At 62.7% G+C, this 21,695-nt stretch overlaps 1 protein-coding gene across 2 annotated transcripts in view; it reads right to left on the bottom strand.

Annotated features, from left to right (window-relative positions):
- Positions 1 to 3,608: 3,608 nt before the first annotated feature.
- The window catches only part of CASZ1 (castor zinc finger 1), a 145,991-nt gene continuing 127,904 nt past the window's right edge, over positions 3,609 to 21,695 (bottom strand). Inside the window, exons 11-22 of one of the 2 annotated variants that reach the window (XM_081816869.1) lie at positions 20,645 to 21,489; positions 18,209 to 18,344; positions 17,909 to 17,972; positions 16,433 to 16,587; positions 16,207 to 16,329; positions 14,863 to 15,201; positions 13,146 to 13,344; positions 12,163 to 12,334; positions 10,242 to 10,393; positions 9,943 to 10,159; positions 8,960 to 9,250; positions 3,609 to 7,243 (exon numbers count right to left, since the gene is read on the bottom strand). In XM_081816869.1, the coding sequence (XP_081672995.1) occupies positions 6,144 to 7,243; positions 8,960 to 9,250; positions 9,943 to 10,159; positions 10,242 to 10,393; positions 12,163 to 12,334; positions 13,146 to 13,344; positions 14,863 to 15,201; positions 16,207 to 16,329; positions 16,433 to 16,587; positions 17,909 to 17,972; positions 18,209 to 18,344; positions 20,645 to 21,489 (3,793 nt within the window). In that variant the 3' untranslated portion in view covers positions 3,609 to 6,143. The remainder of the gene's footprint in view (positions 7,244 to 8,959; positions 9,251 to 9,942; positions 10,160 to 10,241; positions 10,394 to 12,162; positions 12,335 to 13,145; positions 13,345 to 14,862; positions 15,202 to 16,206; positions 16,330 to 16,432; positions 16,588 to 17,908; positions 17,973 to 18,208; positions 18,345 to 20,644; positions 21,490 to 21,695) is intronic. The other variant, XM_081816870.1, reaches the window with a different exon arrangement.

Raw genomic sequence — 21,695 nt, forward strand, 5'->3', positions numbered from 1 at the left:
TGCCCCAGCTCTACCCCTACCCCAGCCCTCCCTCTGCCCCAGCCCTGCCCCTGCCCTCCCTCTGCCCCAGCCCTCCCTCTGCCCCTGCCCCAGAGCCCAAGGAGGAGGAAGGACAGGCAGGAGATGTTTTCTGACAACCTGATCCTCAGGAGTTTACTTAATCCTTAGTGTTTCTTCATCTGTTTGTTTAAGATAGTTTCTGCCAAGGCACCCAGGGAAGAGGGTCGAAGGCTCCTGGCAGCAGAAGCGAAGGGGCTGGTGAGACCCTGCACGTGTGGCTCCAGCCTTAGGTGAAGTGCTCACCTGGGGGTAGACCCCAGTCCTGCCCTGCGCCTTTGCCCTGCACGGCTGTTTCCCACCCTGGGATCAGCCGCCCCTGTTGGGAGGTGGGGGCCAGCCACTGGGGAGACACCCTCATGGGGTGGTGCTGACATGGGACCACCACCCTGTCCATGTGAGGGCCTGAGCTGGGGGGTGCTCTCTGCAGCTCCCGGGGACCCCCCAGCTCCCAACTCCCCCCACCCCACTCCAGTATTGTTGGGTACCTTTCACGCCAATTATGAACAAACCTTAGTAGCTATTGAGCACTTTCAAGTTCAGGCTCTTCTAGAAGAAGACGTGAGATTTTACTGTTTCATAAGGGGAATGCGTGAAGCCTTTCCTTGCTACCTGACAAGTCCTGGAAGGACCTTCTTTATGGTGACGGCCACATTTTTTAAATCCATCCGCACACTCAGATGCCCGGCCCTCCGCCTCCCCGGCCAGCAGCCCTGGAGAGTCGTTTCTGAGCCCTAGCAGTTCCTAGGATGCCCAGGGGACCCAGGGTGCAGCCCCCAGGCCCGAGGGGAGCTCTGGCCAGGGCTGAGCGGGTTCTTTGGTGGGGAGAAAGCTTTGGGCTTCCCTAGGCCACGCGTCCGCCCTGAGCGGGAGCTGGGGCAGGCCGCTCCAGGCACCATCTGCGTCCCGTGGGGACTGCGGGCCTCCTGGGCGCCGCTTCCTGTCTGGCTGCCCCCGGAGGTGGGCCGGCTCCTCCCAGCGAGGGTGGCATGGGCCTGGCCCCACGAGGTTCCCCAGGGCTCCAGCCCGTCCGGGGGTCCCTGCTGTCCACCTGGCTTCCTGGAGGCCTGACCCGGGCCTCGGGGCAGCCGCACTTCGTCCGCCACCCATCGTGCCCTGGTCCGGGGCCAAGACCGCCTGTGGGGCCAGGGCCACCGCATGGAAGGCTGGAGAGCAAGCCGCCTTTGCCCAGGTTCACTGGGCCTGCTGGCGACGGGGCCCAGGGAGGGGGCCGGCCTGTCACCGGGTCCAGGTGGGGCTGGGGCAAGGCTGCTCGTGAGTGCCGGGGCCCAACTCCCATGGATGACTCAGCTGCTGGTAGCCCCAAGCCAGGCCAGGTCTGTGGGAGGTGGGCAGGCCGCTGACATCAGCGTGAGCCTGAGCAGCTGGTTCTGGCTCTTTCCGAGAGGTTACAAAACTCTCGAATTTGCCCCAGTTTGGATGTAGGAGTAGCACGCCACCGAGGCTGATTAAAGCCAAGAATGAAGCCGTGTTTTACTGCATTTCCTACTGAGGCCAGCAAGCCATAGGCAGTGCCGTGGGGCCTGGGCCCACTCCTGGTGGGGGGCGGTGGGGGGTGCTGCTGCAGCTGCAAGCCCCTCCCTCTTGGGGGTGGGGGACATGGTCTCAGTGGGCACTGGCTCCTGGGGGGTGATGTGGCCACTTCTCTCTGCTCTCATCCGGGGCAGCGCCTGGGACTCGGGGCGGTGAGAGCTGACCTGGTGCAGCGTCCTGATGGGTCACAGGCTCTTGTCCACCCCTTAGGCTGTTTGGAGGGGCACCTCGAGACCCAGCGCCCCCCTCCCTGGGCCACGTCCAAGGCCTTCCTGATCTATCCCCCTGGGCCCTTGTGCCTGCCTTGTCCTGGGTCTAGCTTGGAAGCCCGGGCCTGCCCGCAGCTTGGCTGGGCCTCCCTCCTGTCCACTGTGTGTGGGTCTGCCAAGATCCATCTGGGCAGGGAGGACCCGGGGGCAGCTGGGGAGGGGGCATTTGTGTTGGGGGGGCCTCATCTGCTCGGAGTCTCTCCTCCCTCCCCTGGGCCCCAGGGGTCCCTGAGAGGCAGCTGACGTTGGAGCCCCCGAGAGCTGGCCCTCCAAGGCCCCTGTGGGGCCTGCCCCCTGGCCCCCTGCTGTAGCACCCAGAGCAGCCCTGTGGTCACGCCACCCACTCACCCAGCTGAGGTCCGGGCTTGGCTCCACGCCGCCCCTCAGGCCCCATGGGAGGGCCGCTCGGCCCACCAGGGCCTGTGAAGCTCCAATAATGGTTTTAATTTGTTGAACTTGTGTTTTATCCCATAAATTAGTCACTGTTTTATTTAACAGAATCGAGATATCCACAAACAATAGGCGAGTTCCAACTTGAACATTTTAATAAGACAGAAAAAAGTATATATTTTCGCGTCTGTTACAAACATATTTATGTAAATAGCCTGTGGGCTGCGTTCCAGGAAGAAAGAAGAAAAGGAAGGGCCTTCTGTGCTGGGGCTGGACTGGGAAGGAGGCTTTGTGGTGGGAACGACACGGAGCAGAGTGCTGGGCGGGTGCAGACCCAGGAGACGGAGGGAGAGGCAGCCCCCCGCCCCCCCACCCCGGCCGCCCCCCCGCCGGCCCTGGCCCAGCTGCTGCCCAGCCAGGGGAGCAGGGCGCCGTGGGGCCTCACCTTCCCGGCCCCCAGTTCCCGCTCAGGAAAGTGGGTGTGCTCAGTGCAGGGCTGTGACCCGCAGGGAGATGGTCCTCCAAGTGGAAGAATGTCCCCGCCCCCGCGGGGCTCTGGGATGCTTTGGCCACCTGGAAGGACGTCAGCTCAGGGCAAGGCTGGCAAAATGGTGCTGATGATGAGGGTTAGTGGGAAGTGGGTCACCATTTAGAAGTGTCAGGGCAAACGAGGCATGAGGCCTGCGCTCTGGGCCAGGCCTGGTGGCGGTCCACGCACACTTGCGAGGGAACCTCCCCCCGCCCCCTGCCAAGGGGCCACCAGGGCCGGCAGTTCAGGCCTGGGGCTGGTGGCTGCGGACCTAGGAGTTGGCCCCCTCTGGCTCTGCCCCCCTGTGCTCCAGGCAGGAGCCGAGCCAGCATCCGGATCGGATCCGGGTATGCACCGTTACCAGCGCAGGCAGGTCCCTGCAGGAAGGAGGAAGGAGCCGAAGGAGGAGGCAGAGGGATGACCCTGCCAAACGCCTGCCCAGTAGCCCTGGCTGCGAGAGGTTGGGCTGGCCAGGGTCTCAGGGGGCCCGGGGAGCCCATGGAACCTTTGCCTGCGGCCAGAGGCTTCCATGCCAGTCGGCTGTGCCCTCTGGCAGCCGCTGAGCCTCCCGTGCAGGCAGGAGGGGAAGGAGGCCACCCTTTGGGTGGACAGGGCCTGAGCTCCCCACCGTCTGTCCCCAGCAACCTGGAGGAACTTGGCCCCATCCCAGGGCGGAACTGGTCTGCCCCTTTCCTGCCAGGGTTGAGGGGTGACCGACTCCCTCCACTCCTCCCTGCCCTGTGCCGTCCTGCACAGCTGGGTCCCCGCCAGCCACTTGGGGCTGGTTTTAAAAATAAAAGATAACTTGATAGATTTTTTTCCAGTTTTTATTGAGTGAAAATGTCAAACCTTGCATCAGTCATGCAAAAAAAAAAAAAAAAATCAAATAAATAAAACACATATATTAAATTTCTAATAGCACTAAATTCAAGTGGAAAAATATTCAGTTAACCAGGTGCCGAGGAGACCAGATTCAAGTAATCAGAGCACACACTGTTCAGTTCGGTTTTCACGTTCTGCATTTTTCGTCTCAAAACCTCTATATATCTCTATATATCTATATATGTATATACATATAGATATATACACACACATATGTGCATACATGTTATTTTATATTTATATATATACACATACATAGTTATAAAACATTAAAAAGAGCATTGGTGGATCAAGCATTGTTTTCCCCACAGAAAGAAAATAAAACAAAATTACACATTAAAATTCAAAATGAGCTAGCGATGGCTTATAGTCCTAGTGTGCAATATGAAGGTTACAAAAGGCCAGACTTCGCACTGTCGGCATCTCCGATTTTCTTTTTTCTTTTTATTTTTTTGTTTAATTTTGCTACATTGAAAAATGTTTTTGTGTTTTGTTTTTTTTGTTTTTTTTGTTTGTTTCTTTGTTTTTTTCCTTTACAAAACTCCCTCCACACACCCAGCGGTTCCGTGGTAGGGCACGGAGTCTGGGCGAGTGCTCAGCAGCAGCGTGGCGCCCACAGAATTCAGGAGGCTCTGGTAGGGGCTGTTTTAGACAACGATTTGCTGCCTGATGAATCAGGTACGCTCCGTCTGACCGCTCCTCCCTCCCTGCTCCCTCCCCAGTGCAGATGATCCTGGCTCTCTGGCTGTGGGCAACCAAGAGGACACACACACACACACACACACACACACACACACACACACACACACACGGACCAAAAAAAAAAAAAGAAACCAGTGCCCCCTGCCATCTGGGGCTCCCCTTGGAGATCTGTGGGGAGGCTCTGGGTGGCAGGCCTCCTCCAGGCTGGGCTTGGCTCTCTCCCTGTGGCCGGGTCTCAGGGTCCCGCCTGAGCCAGGCGGGTGGCCAGGACTGAAGACACGGGAAGCCCTTGTCCCTGTGGCACCCCCCTCCCCGCAAACTGGGCTTGGTGACCTCATCCACTCTGGGAAGGGGGGACGTTTTGCAAAGGGAAGCAAATCTGGATGGGTTGCACCAAAGAAGCATCCCAAACAAAGAAATAAAATAAAAACAAACTGGAAAAAAAAAAAAAAGCCCTACAAAGCCACACGCATAACCAATAGAGAAAAACTCAAATGTTAACTACAAACTTGTATCAACAGTAATAGTCCTTTTTCCTTGTTTCTACAAAATTCAAGTTAAAAGTTGGAATCACGCAGCTCCCGTCAGTGCTAGTGTGAAGACGGCCTCAAACTGGTAAGGCCTCTAAAATGAATGCGAAACGAAGCCCCACGTGAGCGATTGCACTCGGTCTCCAACCCCAGGGCTGGTCCGAGGCGGGCCTGGGCTCTCGCGGCCCGCCTGCCTTTTTGTTTCGTTTTGTTCTATGTAGAATAATAACCTTTACAGGAAAAATACTGTACAACTTTCTCGCATTTTTCCCCCCATTCTGAACATTAAAGCCCAGACAGTGGTATCCTTCCTGTTCCCACCACGTGGTGGCTGAGGCCCCTTCCGGGCCCAGCACCCCAGCACTGGCTGCTCTTCGGTTTGGAAGCAGCGGACGCAGCCCCGGCCTCCCCCTGGGGGCAGGGGCCGGGGCCTGGGAGTCCCCGAGCGGCAGGCTGAGACGCGTCGCCTCCGGGCCCCAGCCCTCAGGAGCAGACCCCAGGGCCGGGCCCTGCGGTGGGGCGCAGCGCCCCGGCCTCCCGGCTCGGCTAATTCCGTGGGGTTCCCTGCGGTCCCTGCAGTGTCGCCGGCGCTGCTGCCTCTGCCCCGCCCCCACCCCCCCAGGGCCGGGAGGGAGCGTCTTAGCTGCACGAATGGGAGGCCCTGCCAGATGCTACTGCGGCCCGCCCCTGGGGGTGAGGGGAGGGGGTCGCGGTGACCCCCAGCGCCCTTCCCGGTCCTGAGCAATGAGGAATCCCACCGGCGTGGTCGTGGGGCCCGGGGCCCGGCCGCGGGGAGGGGCGCGCGGGGCGGCTGCCCGGTTGTCTGCGCCCGCCTCGCCCTCGGGGGGGCCCCCTGCTCCTCGGTCCCACCCCGGACAAGAGCACCTTCTGTTTCCCTGAAGAAGAAGATCCCCGAAGTGCAGCCAGAGGAGGGTCGCTCGCAGCCGGTCCTTCCAGCCGCAGGCCGCGCCCCGCGGGCGGGGTGGGGGCGGCCCGGGAGCACCAGAGGGAGGCCCCCGCCTCTGTCCTGAGACGGACTCGGGGTCCGGAAGCACCGGCGGGGCCGCCTCGAGCCCCGCGGCGGGGGCGACCGTCTCGCTCTGGACCGAGGGCAGCGTCACACATAAATAGCATCTCTTACAAAAGGAATCGCAATGGCCACCAGAGTGGGGGGGGGCGGGCGAGGAGGCCCCGGGCCCGGTCCCCGCGTCCCTCCCCCCGACGGGCCGGCTAGGGCGAGGCTGCGGCGGGCGCAGGGGCCGCCAGCTCCGGGCTCCGCGCCCCAGGCCCCCCCGCCGCCGCCTCGGGCAGCGACTCCTCCTCCGAGTCGGTGCGCAGGTCCTCGTCGTCGTCCTCGTCCTCGTCGTCCTCGTCGTCCTCGTCGTCGTCCTCGTCGTCGTCCTCGTCCTCGTCCGCCTCCTCCTCGGGCAGCTCCAGCTCCTCTTCCTCGTCCTCCTGCGACGACTCTCCGGCCGCGGGCACGGGTGCGGGCGCGGCGGGGCCGTCGCGGGGCCCGGGGCCGTTGCGCGGCCCGGGGTCGCCCGGGTCGCCCAGCCCCAGCCCCAGCCCCCCCGGGCCAGCGGCGGCGGCGGCGGGCGGCAGGAAGAGCAGGGCGCCCCCCGGCTCGGCGCCCAGCGACAGCGCGCCGTCCAGGCCGACGGTGGGGCCCGGGGAGGCGGCGGGCGGCTCCCCGCGCTCCTGCTTCTCGTGCTTGCGCTTGTGCGAGTCCATCTGCGACATGCCCACGACCGTGTGGCGGCAGCCGGGGTAGGTGCAGTGGAAGTGCGAGCACTTGAGCTTGTACTTGCAGTCGGGCACGGCGCAGTCGGCGCTGGAGCTGAACTGGCAGAAGCCCGCGGCGCTGATCACGTCCTGCTTGCCGTGGTGCTTGCGGTGCGCGGTGACCTTGGTGCTGTCCGTGCAGCGGAAGCGGCAGCGCAGGCAGTGGAAGTGCGTGCTGCTGCCCGAGAAGGGGCAGTCGGCGAAGTGGCAGCGCAGCGAGGCCTTGAAGCGCTTGAAGTCGTCCAGCACCAGGTTGTCCACGCGGTCGTGGTGCTGAGCGTGCTTGTACATGTGCGTGCGCCCGCAGAACTTGTAGCCGCAGTTCTCCCGCGTGCAGTGGTAGTGGGTGACCTTGAGCGAGAACTGGCACGCCGCGTCCTTGCAGTCCTCGTAGAGGTCGAAGCGCCGGAAGCCCTCCAGCATCATGCCCTCGTCCAGCATCTTCCGCGAGGAGGCCGTCTTGCGCCGCTTGCCGAACGGCGACATGTCCTCGATGATCCAGAAGCGCTTCTTGGCCCCAGAGGCTGTGGGCATGGAGATGGTGTTCCCTGGGGAGGGGCAGGGGAGGTCAGTGCCCACCCCCCCGCCCGGGGCACCGTTCCCAGGATCACACACCCACGCCGGGTCCCCAGTCCCGGCACCACTCGGCCAGAGGGCGCCCCTCGGGGGTCAACGCCTTGGCTTCCCCGGGGCTCTGGGGGCCTCCCCCCTCCCCCTCCCCAGAAGAGTCGGGGAGCCCCAGGCTTCCCCTTGCATCATCGCATGTCTGCAGGATGAGGGCACAGGCATCCGCCCGGGGTGGCAGAGCAAGCAGCCCGGGGGGAGTGGGGGATGTGGTGGCTGCTTCCTGGCCAGTTTGGGTGGGAAGTGAGGACACGTCGCGGCGCTAATTGAAGCTGAAGGGGGAATCTAGGTCGGCAGAGTATAATTACCCAGGTTGGCCGGGGGCCAGGACGCCATCATGCACCCGCCTCTAATGAGGGACAGGCCAGTTCCTTCTCCAGCTGGCTAACCAGTTTCCCCGGCTGCCCACCTGTCTGCACAGGGGACCAGCCTACTTGCAACAGGGATGCCAAGCGCCCCGGGGCTGTTTGGGACTGCAACTCCCTGCCCCGAGGGACACCCTCCCCTTCATACCAGAAGGTTCTTTAAAGTCTTGTTGGGGTCTTCTGGCCCCAGTTAGCTGGGAGAGGACAGCTCTGCTGAGGGGCCAGGCTGGAGCAGGGGCTCAGCCAACAGATGGGTGCCCATCTGTGCCCTCCCTACTGGATGCAACTGCCTCCCTAGACTCCGGATGCCCCATTGCCAGGTCTGCCTGATCCCCTTTCTGGGAGGCACCAGGCCCCTACTGCTGCGGGGTGAGGGGCGTGGCACAGGCCACGGGGGAAAGGGCAGCGATCCCAGCGGAGGCTCCCTGCCCCACACCCTAGAAACCAGAGAGAAAGCTTCAGGGCCCGGCCCTAGCCGGGGTCAAGGGTGGGCATCCTCCAGGCTTCTCCCATGTGGCTGACGCGTTCAGCCTGCCCTGAACCTGCCTCGAACGCCCAGCCTCCGTGGCACCACTGGGCCGCATCGTCCACTAAGGGAATAGACCCAGTCACCCACCCTTAGCGGGTGAAACCAAGGTCTGCCACGGGGTGGGGGTGCCCAGCAGAGGACCGGGGAGGGTCTGGGGCCTGGAGATGCAGGCACGTGCGGAGTGGTCGCTGGTACAGGGCTCTGCCTGGTTATGGCGGCAGCTTTCCATGGGCTGAATCCCACGAGGCAGGGCCCCCCTGCCCTGCTCTCCACCACACCCCCGGGCCTGGCACTCAGCAGAATGTGAGGCCCAAATGAGTGAGGGAAGGCACAGAGCCGGGGTGATGAGTACACCCCGGAGGGGAGAGGAGGGCACGTCTCGTCCCCGCAGGGCATCAGATGTGGGGGGGGGGCTTGAGGGTGGGCGCAGGAGGCGCCTCTGCCATTGAGCACTGCCTGGGGCCTGGGCCACACAGACTCCCCCCTTCTTCCTGCTTGGCCCCAGGGATGGGGGTTCAGGCTGACGTCAGGACCCTGGCTGGACCCAGTGCCGGGCAGGGGTGGAGAGGAGCGGTCCGCGGGGCAGAGACTAGGTTCTCTGGTCTGGGGGGGTGCTGGGCTGTGAGGGGCACAAGGTGGCCCTGTCCTCGGCCCGGCAAGGCCACAGGAAAAGGTCAGGCCCCGGATCACGGCCTCGATGGTCAGCCGGGGTGACAAACACTGGCAGGAAGTCGTGTGCGAGTTACCTGCGGCGTCCTGAACTAGGGGGGCGTCGCCTTGTACTGGACTTGGAGTAGCAGTGGTGGGCGGGAAGCGGGGTGGGCTGCTGACAGGGCGGCCCAGGCCCCGGGGGGCTCCGAGAGTGGCACTGAGCAGAGAGTATGAGACACAGGGCGGAGAAAAGAGGCATGGGAGGGAGGGGAGGGGCGCCCGGAGCACGGCCGCTGAGAAGGATGGGGTCAGTGGGGGCTGCGGAGCCACGCGGGCAGCCTGGTCACCAGCGGCGGCAGGAGGAGGAGGAGGAGGAGCCGAGCAGCCTGGAGAGGGTGGAGAAACGCAGGGGGGAGAAAAAAAAAAAGGAAACCAAAACAAAGAAAAAACAAACAAAAAAGAACCCAAATGAGAAACCCAATGGCAGAAGCAAGTATGATATGAAAACATGTGGACAGATGAGGAGCAGAGAGGCGCCACGACAGAGTGGGGAAGGAGGTGGCAGGGGGAGGAGAGAACGGGAGGGGCAGGCTGTGCAGGGGGAGGTCACGGTGGGCTCGGGGAGGGCCTGCGGCCGAGCCCAGCGTGGGCGGGAGCCTGGTCTGGGACGACGGCCGCTGGGGGTGCTAGGTGGGTGCCTGGGCCCCGGGGCTCCGGCAGGGCCCCGGCCTACCTGCCCTCCTGGCGGGGGGCGGGGCTCTGCTGCTCTATTCGGTTAGGGCTCAGAGAGGACAAGCCTGGGGTCCTCTCCTGGAAACCGAAGCCAAGGGCTGAGTGCCGGCAGGAGGTGGCCTCCATGACCCGTGTCCCACAGACCCGCAGGCTCTGCCGCACCCAGAGGCTGGCTCTGTCCCCGCTTTGAGGCCACTTGACCATGACCTTCCAGTCCTAAGACCGACCCAGCAGTGCCTTGGGCCTTGGGAGGAGGGGCCTGGCCCAGGCTGGAAGTCTCCAGGCGCCCAAGGTCTCTTCCTGGCCCGCAGCTGGCGCCGTCCCAGCTCCCTGGCCACGCACTCACCTGCCGCCGTGCTCTCGTTGCCCACGGGGGTGCTGGAGCAGCTTCGGTCCATGGTGGACGACTCGGAGGACACGGCGCCCGGGCTGCAGCCCGTGTAGTCCATGTACTCATCTGTCTCCGTGTCCATCAGGCTCGGGGGGCCCTGAAAGGAAGCGGGGGGCCCTGAGGAAGCTGGGCTGGGGACCTCGCTGCCTTCAGGGCGGCACGGGCCGCCCACCTGGAAGCAAGAGCAGGACGGGGTGATGCCCTGTCGCCACCCCAGGCGGAGGAGGGGGCGGCGGCCGGCTGGGGGCTCTCACCTGGGAGGGGGGCACGCGATCGAAGTTCTTCCCCAGCATCCTCCGCATGTGCTTCCGGGCGTGGGAGGTCATCTGGTGCTTGAGGAGGAAGGAGAACTGGCAGCCCTCCCGGATGCAGTGGAAGTGGCTGTTCACCTGGTTGTACTTGCAGCCTGCGGACACAGCCCCGCCCGGCCGTGAGCGCCCCACGCCGCCCAGCGCTCGCCGCACCTGCTGCGTGTCGGTGGCCTTCTGGGCACTGGTGTCCAGGGAGAGGGCACGTCCCCCCCCGACCCGCGGGGGCATTCCTCTGAGGAGGCCTTGTACTCCACCCCAGCCCCAGGTGGCAGGAGGGCATGTGATGTGGCAGGCTGGGCCCCCCATCCCCTGTCCCCCCAATGGAGAGATCCCGGGGCTCCAGGCGAGAGACCCTAATGACCCGTCCGCCAGGTCAGCCCCCTCCCAGCAAGCAAGACATGTCTTCACGTCTCCTCTGGGGAGCCCGGGTGCCTCTCCCCGGACCTGTTTAGGCCTCTGCCCTGCCCCCACCCCACCTCCGCTTGGCTCTGGGCTGAGAACAAACAGAGCGCGGGCAGGGCTGAAACAGTGTCAGCGCAGGGCAGGTGAAGGCCTGCCCGTTGCCATGGCACCGGGGCTGGCCAGGTGTCTTATATCATCCCCCAGCTTTGTTTGGCCCCAACTACCACCCAAAACCCCCGAAGTTGAGTAAATACGGACAGCTACGGAGCACCCCGACACCCGTAAGCTGAGCCTGAGGACAGCACGGGCCACCGAATGTTGACCTCTGTTGCCACAGTTACCAACCCTCTCTCAGGCCGTGAATTCTTTTTGAATTAATACTTGAAAGAAAGGTTTGTTTCTTGCCCTTTCCTGGCAGTTGCCCTGAGTAGCTCACCCTTCCCCTCTGGAAGGGCCAGTGTGCAGACGCAGCGGCCCCACCTCTGGTCCCCCAAGGCCCTGCTGCTCCAGCCACCTGAATCCCAGCAGGCCCGGCCTGCAGCCCAGATGTTTGGCCCGCCTGCCTCGCGGCCACCTGCCTTCCAGTTTCCAGTTTGTTCCTGGCAGATTCCTGCCCCACATCTGTAGGCCCAAGAACATGTGGCTCCATCGTGAGGCACATGGGTGGGCTCTGCCCTCTGCCCGCTCATCCCAGAGCCCCGTCCCCAAAAGGCATTCCCAGGGCAAGCTGGGGCCAGGGAGTGACTCGGGGGGCCCCGGGTCGGGGGCTGTGGACGGCTTCCCAGCCGAGGCCCCAGCTCTCACAGCAGACTCCACTCCCTGGCATCTGCTGCGAAGCTCAGGACACGTGTGGCCTCCTCCTTCTGGGTCACCCGGGTCGCAGATGCTCTGGGCTGACCCACAGTGTACCTGCTTGTCTCACCAGATCCCTGCCACTAAGCACGGTGCTGGCCAGAGCAGACGCCCCAAAGCCTTACTGCCACCACCCCCCACCCGCCACCTCCTGCAACAGCACGCTCCGCACGCAGCCGTTCCTCAATAAGCATCTGCTGCACGAACACACGAGCAGACGGAGCAGGGTCCGTTCTGGACAAAGCCCTTGTAGTGCAAGCCCTGGAAAGCAACCCCAGGGCAGGCCACTTCAGGAGCTCCTACGTTACCGGCACGGCCTCGAGGGAAAAGGAAAGACCTCCGGGGTCAGGGCCTGACTCTGCCCATGTGGCGTTTTCCTTGGGGGGAGGGGTGGTGGCTGGAGTGCTCCGAGTCACCCTCGCCCCTCTTCCTGGGCTGTGTTGGACAGTGTTGCCCCCGTGGCAATTCCTAGCCTGTGAGATCTGGGACGTTTTTAAAGAACTGTGGAGCCTGAGAGGCAGGGACAAGAGGTGGGTACCGGGAGAGGGGGCCAAGGCTGCACCCCTGCCCCTTGCCGCAAGCCGCCACCCCCAGCCCCGGCCGCTGGTACCTAGCCTGCCACACTCCTCGCGCTTGGTGAAGTACTTGAACCCGTTGGCCGCCCGCCGCTCGGCCTTCTCGTGCTTCTTTATGTGCCATGGCAACTTGGTGGTGATGTTGGTCACAAAGTAGCAGCCAGTCCGGAGGCAGTGGTAGTGTCCACGCATCCGGAACTCGCAGTGCTGCAGGGAGGGGCAGGGTGGTCAGGAACAGGCGGACAGCTTCTGTGAGCTCCCACCTGGCCCCCGCGTCTGGGCCATGGCAGGCCCTCCTCCGTGCTCAGAATCAGGAATCGGACACAGGCCTTTCACGTGTGCAAAAGCAGTATTGTCCCTTTTGTCATTTGACTGAAACATCCAACCTGGTGATCGTACCAACTGCCTCCGATCCCACACCCAGAGCAGACATCACTAATCTATCCCTGCACTCTTCTCTGCATCGCCCAGCTCTGGGATCAGACTCCTTCTCAAGGCACTCTACCAAACAGCCCCTACCAGTCTCGGGGTAGGCCTTTATTAAGGTGAACTTGATCTGCCCTTCCTGTCTGGGGCACGGACAGTTGAATCTCTAACTGCCCAGTGGGCCTAGAATTGTAAAATTCTCGGCGTGTGGGGAAAGGGAGCCCAGTTCCAGGACCGGCGGAATGATGCCAAGGGTAGAGCAGCTGTCCAGCATGACGTCCCCACTGAGGGCCGGGATGACATGACAGACCTCACCAACGGAGCCCCAGTCTGGACCCCTGCCCAGGGGCCTCCAGGGGCCGACAGTGCCCTTTCCAGGGACGGGAGGAGGCCAATTCAAAATGGGTGTGAGAAACGGAATCCCTGCCAGGAGGAGCTGGTCCCGGGCCCTGCCCCCCAGCCCTGTGCTGACCCCCACCCCCCGGGCCCTGCCCCCCAGCCCTGTGCTGACCCCCACCCCCCAAGCCCTGCCCCTCCACCCTGTGCTGACCCCTACCCCCCGGCCCTGCCCCCGCCCCCTCCCCGTGCTGACCTGGTTGGGACAGAGACACTGAAGTGAGTAGTACGCGAACTGGTCTCGCACGTTCACCAGGTTGTTGTTGGGGTTGATGTGGTCCAGGCAGTGTGACTCAGCCTTGCCTGAGGTTTTGCAGACGTACTTGCAGTTCCCAAAGAGACAGTGGAAGTGGAACTTGCTGGCATACTTGCAGTCCGTTGCGAGGCAAGGATCGCTGGAATGAAACCACAGCCCAGAAGGTCATTGGCATTCCCAGGGCCCTCCCCACGGACATCCTGACATTTGTCGTGTTGGGGTTCTGCTCCCTCATCCCCTGGGGTGCAGCCCAGAGGACTGGCCCCTGGGCTGCCCTCCTCCCGCACCTCAAGTGGCTTTGGCCAGAGGAGACTACAGATCCCAGCATGCATTCCTGCCTTCTTTTTGGAGCTCGGATGGTGCAGGAAGGATTGCAGTGTGAAGGCTGCCCAGAGCATTGCATGCTGGGACACGTAGTTTCCATGGCCACACCTCAGGATCATAGATAAGGACGGCTGCAGTAACCTCTTGGATGTGAAACTGAGAGATGGCGCTGCCAGCCCTGGCGGGGGGCCAGTGAGGGCCTGGCAGGCCTGGCACGGGCACTGCCCTGGGTGTGGCTGACTGACAGGGTGCAGATGGGTGGGCAGCCCTACCAGGAAGCTCCGCTACCACGGGGCCTCGACCAGTGGGGATGCGTGCCTGCTGTCATGTGCTGCCGAGGCGCACGGCTGCTGGGGGCCCCCAGGGTTGGCCCAGGGCGTGGGGCTCCCGCCCACTCAGAGAACCTCACAGGCCAGCTGAGTGGTGGAGCTTGGGGGGCGGAGGGGTGCTGGGCCGAGCCCCCCCGCCCCGTGACGGCCTGCCCAGGGAGCAGCAGCCCTGCCCCACGGCCTGCCCCCCTGGGCGGCAGACAGGTGCGAAGGACGCTGTGCCCCAGCCTTCAGCCCTGGCCGCCCCCATGGCCACCCCTATGGCCTCTGTGGGGTGGGAAACCGACCGCGCTGGGGAAACTAAGAGGGCTGCTGCTGAGGGCGAGGGGGACTGGAGGAAACCCGGGGAGGGACGGGGAGGAGCGCAGGTCCCCCTCCATGCCGTAGGCCCAGCCCCAGGTGCTCAGAGAGGGAGGACAGCTGCCGCTCAGGCGGTGTGTGTTCACATCCAATTTATTACTTTTATTGAGAACAGGAAGCCGCACACATAACGATACAGAGTCACCGTTCTCGCCACAAGGCGCCACCACCATCCAGTGAGGAAGGGCCCTTCCACCCCTGAGAGCTCAGGCCATTGTGCAGATGGGCGCGGGCCTGGGTGGGGTGGCGCCTAGCCCCCTCGCCCCCCACCCATGACTTCGCTTGTTCCGCAGAGGCTTGGCCGTGGGTGCGAGCCACAGAGACCCACAAGGAGGCCCAGGGCGAGATGCAGCCCACCACTCCCAGTCTACCCAAGCGGGTCCTCACTGTGTCACCACTGCCCCTCGGGAACAGCGGCCATCCCACCCCCCCACCCAGCTGGCCGCTCTGGGAACAGGCAGGGAGGCCAGAGAAGCAGCATCTTTGGCTAGAAGGCCATCACCCGATGACGGTGTCCCAGAGAGGCTGGGGACAGCCAGGGCTAAGTGCAGGGTGAGGAGCAGGGCCTCCGCGGCTCCCCTTACTAGCACCTACTCCCGAGACACGCAGGGGACACGGGACTCCCGGCTCATCGAGGGACTCACTTCTCCTGGAACTGCAGGAATCCGGGTTTGACCTGGGGCTTGGCGTTTTCTAGAGAAGTCGTTGCCAAGGGTGAAGTGGGCAGGTGAGGCACTGACGCTGGAATCTGAGGCATCTGGGGTATGGTGGAAGCGAGCTGCTTCCAGGCGAGCAGCGTGGGGGTGGAGGGCACGGCGGCCGGGCTGGGAGTGGGACCTTCCAGAGAGGAAACCGTGGCTGTGGTGACAGGAGGCGCTGGAGGGGACGAGGGGGCCAAGGCAGGTTTGGTCTCCGCAGCCGAGGCGGGGAAGGAGGCCTCTGCGTTTCCCTTCACTGCTCCTCCCTCCGTCCGGAAGTGGAAGCTGCAACAGGCAGAAGCCACGTCTCAGGTGGGGAATGACGAGGGCCCGGAGCAGGTAGCCTTTCCCGGGGTCTGACCCCATCACTAGCCTAGGGGCCCAGTGTCCCCCTCCCCTCCCTCCCCCCGCAGTCCCCAGTCCTAGGCATGACCCTACCAGGAAAGAAAGACTGACAACAAACGGCCGTATCCTCTGGTCCTCAACTTGGGCTCCTAGCTCGGCCCTAACTACCTTCCTACCTGTGACCTTCCTGCTGTGGCTGTCCCTAGCCCCTCCCTACACAGAGCAGGGGCGGACAGGGACAGCAGGCCCTGGCGCACGAAGTCCGTGCTTCCAGAACTGCTCTGAGAATTAAAGGCGGGTCTCAGCCTTCGAAGTTGGCCCTTCTTCAGCCTAGCAGCTGGGCTGCCTAAGCCGTAAGCAGAGCCTGAGTGAGGGCCCAGGAGCCTCGGTCTGTTTTAAATGTCGGCAAGTTCTGGGTTCAATTATGCTAGGCGGGCCTGCTGCTTTTCAGCTCAATGGGTTTACAAATTAATTTCCTTATTTTTAGGTCAAAGAGAATCTACTCGTCTACAATACTGTGGCTAGGAAAGGTCTTCACCTAGGGTCCCTGCCTGGGTCAGAGAGGGGTCTCTCCGGCTAACTCTGCAGGGAACATGTGCGGTCAGGCTGCCGGCTGCACTGGGCGGGGGGGGGGTGGATGGGGGTGGGGGGTGGGGGGTGGGCAGAAGCAGACCCTGCTCCGGGTCTCTATGTGGGGCCTGGATGGGCTCAGAAGATCCTGCTGGGAGCTGAGCAGGTGGAAGGGCGGGGAAGCCTGCCTTTTTTTCAGGCAGTACCTTCTAAGAAGCCAGCTCAGCTTCTGAGGTCGGTGGGAGCTGCACACGGGTCCCTGCTTGGAAAGCAGCTAGAGGCCCGCGCAGCCCCTGGGCCCACCCAGCCCAGAGCCTGAGCCTGGCTGGGATGAATGAGGCTAGGTTGCCATGGGCCGCGGGGACCCCCACTCACTTGGCGTGCTTGATGGCCCCGTCCAGGGTGCTGAAAAGCGCGCCGCACTCCTCCACCACACAGTGGAAGTGGGCCTTGTGAAGGAAGTCACACTGGGCATCACAGAAGTCCTTGGTGCCAAACCTGGCAGAGGAACCGGTGGTCAGAGGAGACCCTGGGGCACTGGCCACCACGACGGGTGGGCGTGGCCCTCCCTGCTCTTTTGCTCTGCCAGGAAGCCCCTCACCTTCGAAGGTACACCTTCCAGGGCTCGGACAGCTTCTCCTGAACCAGTGCCTTCACAGCCTTGCCCAGGAAGGGCGAGGACTCCATGGCGGCGCTGCCCTCTGCTTCCGTCTTGATGTTCAACAGGCTGCCGAGGTTGGGGTTGCCCTGAGACATCTGCGAAGAGCACAGGGGCCATGCTTGAGGCTGGGGACCTCAAGACACAAACGTGGCCACCCTGGGAGCAGCTGCAGCTCTGGGCCACTCGGGCCTCTTGCAACAGACCGGAGCCACTGAGAGGAGAGGAGGCCTGGCCCCACGAGGCTCTGGCCATAGCCGAGCCCGCTCTGAACGGATGCTGCCCCAGGCAACGTGCAGCACTACCCTGGCCCCGTGGAGATGCCAGGGCTCCTCCACACAAGCCCTGTGGTGCTAAGATCCATCACTCAAGCTAAGGCCGAGACTCTGGGCACATACTCCAGCCTAGCTTTTCCCAGACTTCGTGGCTCCCTGGTTATTTTCCTGCCAGGTTTTCAAAAGAAGTGCAGGAGGAGGGGGGGGGGGAACCCCTATGAATTCCTTGAGAACAAGAGAAGGCACACAAAGGAGGAGCAGAGAGGGAGGGAGGGAGGCTCATGGGGTGAGATCAAGATGGCTCACCGCTGCTGGGCCCCGGAGGGGGAGTGGAGAGGGGGAGCCCGTGTAAAGACTCGACCCACATGGGGCATGGGGCCCTGACAGGAAGGAACGAGGGGATGCGGGGGGCAGTGACCCGAGAAGGGAAAAGGAGAGCAAGAGAGCTAGGAGGGAGGGAGGGAAGGTGGAGGGCACGGGGCCTGTGGCGGAGGGCAGAGGGCGGCAGGGGGCTCCTTCCCCACCAAGGGCCCAGCTGGGACCTCCACCCGTGAGGTCCGGCCGGGGCCCAGCTCCCTCAGCAGTCACTTGTGTGCGGTAACCAAATTAATCTTGCTGTAGTCAAATTTATCATGTGAAGGGGGAAAATATATTTGAGATGATGTATAATTTACAAAGACCCTGCATTATTTAAAATAAATATTCTGGAGCGACCTCTGCGGAAGGCGTCCGAGACCATTACTCAACCCGAAAAGTGGAAATTGATGCTTTGCTCCCACTTTAGGGCCCCTCCCCCACCCCTTTTTAAACAAACAAAAAATATATATAAAATAAATAAATAAAATTAATAACTGAGAGCGGAAGAAGTTAGAGGGCTCTGGAAAAGCTTTTGGAGTCCTCCATCTGAAGGGAAAAAAAGGGTGTCAGAGGCTGGAATATATTTCTTCAGCCAGTTCATTAAATTAATTTGTAAGCAGGGGCTCTGAAATTATATCCGATGAAAAATGGCCTCAAAATTTAAATGGTACAAACTCATCTTATTAGAGGCAAAACATTAAAAAACAAACACATCCCCCCCACCCCCCAGCATAGCTTTAATTTCTCTGGGTGGGGGAATGGGAGGCGTGTGATGGATGGTTCTTACCTTATTCATAAGCGAGGATAAAAGAGATGAATTTGCCGGGACTGCGTGGCCATTTGATTCATTGCTGGAACACACAAACCAAGGGGCTTTAGCTTGGATGTACGTGGGACTGAGCCCAGATACTCACCCTTCCCAGCCCATCCCTCGGGCCCCGGCCCCGCCTGCGACATCTGCCTGGGCAGGACGACGACCCCCGGTAGGAGGGTTCGTCTCCTGGCCTCTGTGTGGTGTGCCTCCAGGAGTGCTGGCCCAGAGCCTCCTGCCATGGAGCAGAACTGGAAGGCCCCAGCCTCGCCTCACCTGGGCTCCTTCACAGTCAGGTCTAAACTGCGGTCCTGGGAGACCTCGTGGGGAACCGGGGCGCCAGTGTCCTCACCGGGCTCCTGCTTCACTGGGGTTGTGGGGAACCTGGCGGGGGCGGCCTGCTGCCCGCTTCCTACAGGGGAGGGGAGGGAAGATGGTGTTAGAGGGGCTGAGGGCTTCCTCTGGGCACAAACCGGAACCCCCTCACCGCCCAGCAGGGAGGGCAGTGGGCTGGGTGGGCTGGGGCCCTAGGGGAGCCCTGGCTGCTGGTCAGCGATTCTCCCCACTGACATGATCGCTTGTGACGCTTACCCCTGTGTGGCAATTCTTCAAGTGATAATTATTGCAAAATTATGTCAAAGTTGTCCTGGCTCAGGGCCTCCTGGAGAAGAAGGGCGGGAGGCTGGGGAGGGGGCTGGCACGGGGGTGGGGGCCCTTCATTTTCTCCACCGACTGTCATAGTCAATTTGTGGGGCTGCCGCTTAGGCTTTTATTAAAGACTCTGTTAATGCTGAGGGAAAGTGGCAGATCTAGACTGGGAGCTGCGCCCCCTCCGCAGGTCCCCGGCCCACTGTTGCCGGGGCGACGGCCCTGCCTTCCACTGAGCATGCCTAGGAGGGGCATCTGCTGTGTCAGGGCTATGGAAGCTGACAGCCAATCAGAGCGGTTCAAACTATGTGACCTCGCCCGTCAAGCTGTCCAGGGCAGGGATAGGAGGCCCACTCGGGCCGGGCTGGGCTGGACCAGGGCTAGGTGGGAGCTGGTGGGGTGCCGCCACTGGGGGAAAGGCCGGAGCTGGGTGGGCAGAGGACCGGGGAGGCCGAGCAGAGCAGGGGCAGAAGCAGCTGCTGACAGGAGTGTGTCCACCGAGCCCTTCTCCACAATCCCCAAGTGGCTGAAATACTGCTCTGCCCCAAGGCGCTGTGGCCGACAGAGGCCTGCTTCACAGGCAGCAAGTGGCATTTTATTAAAAAATAAAGGAAAATGGGCCCCCTCCCCTTCCTTGCCCTTTCTTTTGGGGGAAGGAGATTTTTCTAATGAAAAGGAAGAAGTTGCCAGTCTGGCCACGGAGCCCCACGTGGCCCTGAAACGGCTGGCCAGAGAGGCATAGCCCCTGGGGCAGTCCTGCTGTCCCTCCCACGCCTGGAATGGAAGGTGGGTCTTGCCACTTCCAGCTGACAGGAGTGTCCCACTGGGGACAGCCGAGTTTTTGGAACTCAGCGTCCACATGCCGGTAGCTCCCCAAAGTCACTTGCCCAAGGTCCCCCAGGATATGGGCAGGCCCTCCGGGAGGTCTGGGCAGATCCCTGGGCTAGGCCGCAGGGACCTTAGGGCTTGGCTGGTCTCGAGATGACCTCACAGAGGAGCAGGGCGCTCGGGCTCAGGAGTCAGACCACCGAGGTCCACCAGACTTGGCCCCCTCTTAGCTGTGTGCCGGGAGCAGACTATCCGCACTGGTCCTTCAGCTCCACAAGGCAGGACTCTGCCTCCCTGTGTGTCCCCAGCACCGGCCAGGTGCCCGGCCCTTAGCAAGCACAGCGGTTGTTGAATGAGTGGATGAAGTGACAGCTGACTTTTGTCACAGGGGACAGGCGAGAGGAGCCAGGTACACGGAAAAGCCGAAGAGCTCCAGAGACACAGAAGACATTTAAAAAGAGTAGAAAACCTGAGAGAGGAGAACTGCGCCCCTCGGCGAGCCAGAGGGAGGGCGGAGGTGTAAGCAGGAGGCTCCAGCTGCGTTGTCCAACATGGCAGCAGCTGGCCAGGTGTGACTCGGTTAAAGTAATTCCAATAGAAATCCAGTTCCCTGGTCACATGGCCAATTTCAAGCGCTCAACAGGCAACCTGTGACTAGCGGCTGCCATACTGGACAGCGCAGAACAGAACGTTTCCGTGGTCGCAGAAAGTTCTACCAGACGGCACTGACTGAGGGGGAGAGACTGGAAGGATGTCCTCGGCCTCGAGGGGCTGGCCAGGTATGAATCCCAAGCATCCCTGAAGTCTGGCCACCCCACTGGACTCCTGTCCCCTCCAGGTGACACAGAGGGGGGCCCTAGGGAAACGCGGGGGCTCTGGGACTGCTCTCATCAGGGGCCGGACTTGGGAGGAGGTAGGGTGAGAAGTCAGGGCAACGGGTGAGGACCAGTTGCCCCCAGGATGTGAAGGCTTAACCGCCTCCACTTCACAGATGAGGGACAAGGGCTGCCTGCAGAGGGTGGGCAGGCCAGAGTGAGGGGCCCCCAAGAGCAAATAAACGGTAGGAGGAAGAGACCAGGCAAGATGGGGGGCTGGGCGGGCAGGGGCCGTGGGTGCAGGAGTAGAAAGGCGCTTTGCCAGCCTCCACCCCACTCCCCCTCTGCTCCGCAACCCGAGGCTGTGGGTTCCTGGGGCAGGGCCCGGCCTGCTTCTTGGGGCAGGGCCCGGCCTGCTCACCTGGGTCAAAGGTGGCGGAGGGCTTGAGGGCGGCGGCGGCCAGCCTGGCCATCATGGGTGAAATGAGGCCCTTGCTCGCTGAGATCCTTTCCATGATGGAGGCGGGGGGCACCGGGACGGAGGAGGCAGCCGCCGGGGCAGAGTCGCCGGCTCCCGAGGCAGCCAGAGCAGGCGTGTCAGCAGCTGCTGAGGCCGCCACCCCTGATGACATGGCACCCAGCAGGCCGGGGGCACCCACGGGCAGGGAGGCGCCGCTCCGAGCTGGCAGGATGGGGAAGTAGGGGGCGGCGGTGGGCAGGCCTGAGTTGGAGAGGGCCAGCGCCAGCGGGATGGAAGCGGGCAGGCCCTGGGACAGCAGCCCCGAGATCTTGCTGTTGGGAGGCTTGGCGGCGCTGGGCACGGCCTCCGAGGTGGCGGCGGCGGCGGCGGCCAGGGAGGCGGAGGACTGCTGGCTGGTCGGGGAGGCGCTCAGGCTGGAGTTCTTGCTGCTCAAGGCCGAGAAGTCGACCAGGTCGTCGTTGCTTGACTCCTCGTGCTCCGTGTCCTTGGCGCCCAGCAGCGAGGCCGGCAGCCCCAGCACGCCCGAGGAGCGCACGTGCCTGCGCTCGTGCTTGCGCTTGTGGGAGGTCATCTGGCTGGTGGAGGTGAAGGTGAAGCCGCAGCCAGCGCGGATGCAGTGGAAGTGGTTGGTGGCCTTGCTGTACACGCAGCCCTCGTACCTGCACTCCTCGTACTTGTAGAACTTCTTGAAGCCGTCCTTGGCATACGCGTCATCCTTGATGTGGTAGCTCTTGTGCTTCTCGATGTCACACTTGTTCTTGAAGGTGAACGTGCAGCCGGGGCGCCTGGACGGGACATCGGGAGCCTGTTGCAGGGCCTCGGGGGGCCCGGAGGTGGTCCTGCCCTGCTCCCACCGTGGCCCCGGAGCGGGGTGGGAGGGTCAGGGAGTGGGGAGCCCAGGAGGAGTTTCTGGGCAGCCTCCCACCCCTGTACGGCCCACGTCCCTATGTCCATCCTTCCCCCTTCTCCCCGGCCAGGAAGCCTCCCCGGC

Source organism: Leptonychotes weddellii, chromosome 4 (assembly GCF_054177405.1).
Source record: "Leptonychotes weddellii isolate Sample4059 chromosome 4, ASM5417740v2, whole genome shotgun sequence".
Classification (NCBI taxonomy): Eukaryota; Metazoa; Chordata; class Mammalia; order Carnivora; family Phocidae; genus Leptonychotes; species Leptonychotes weddellii.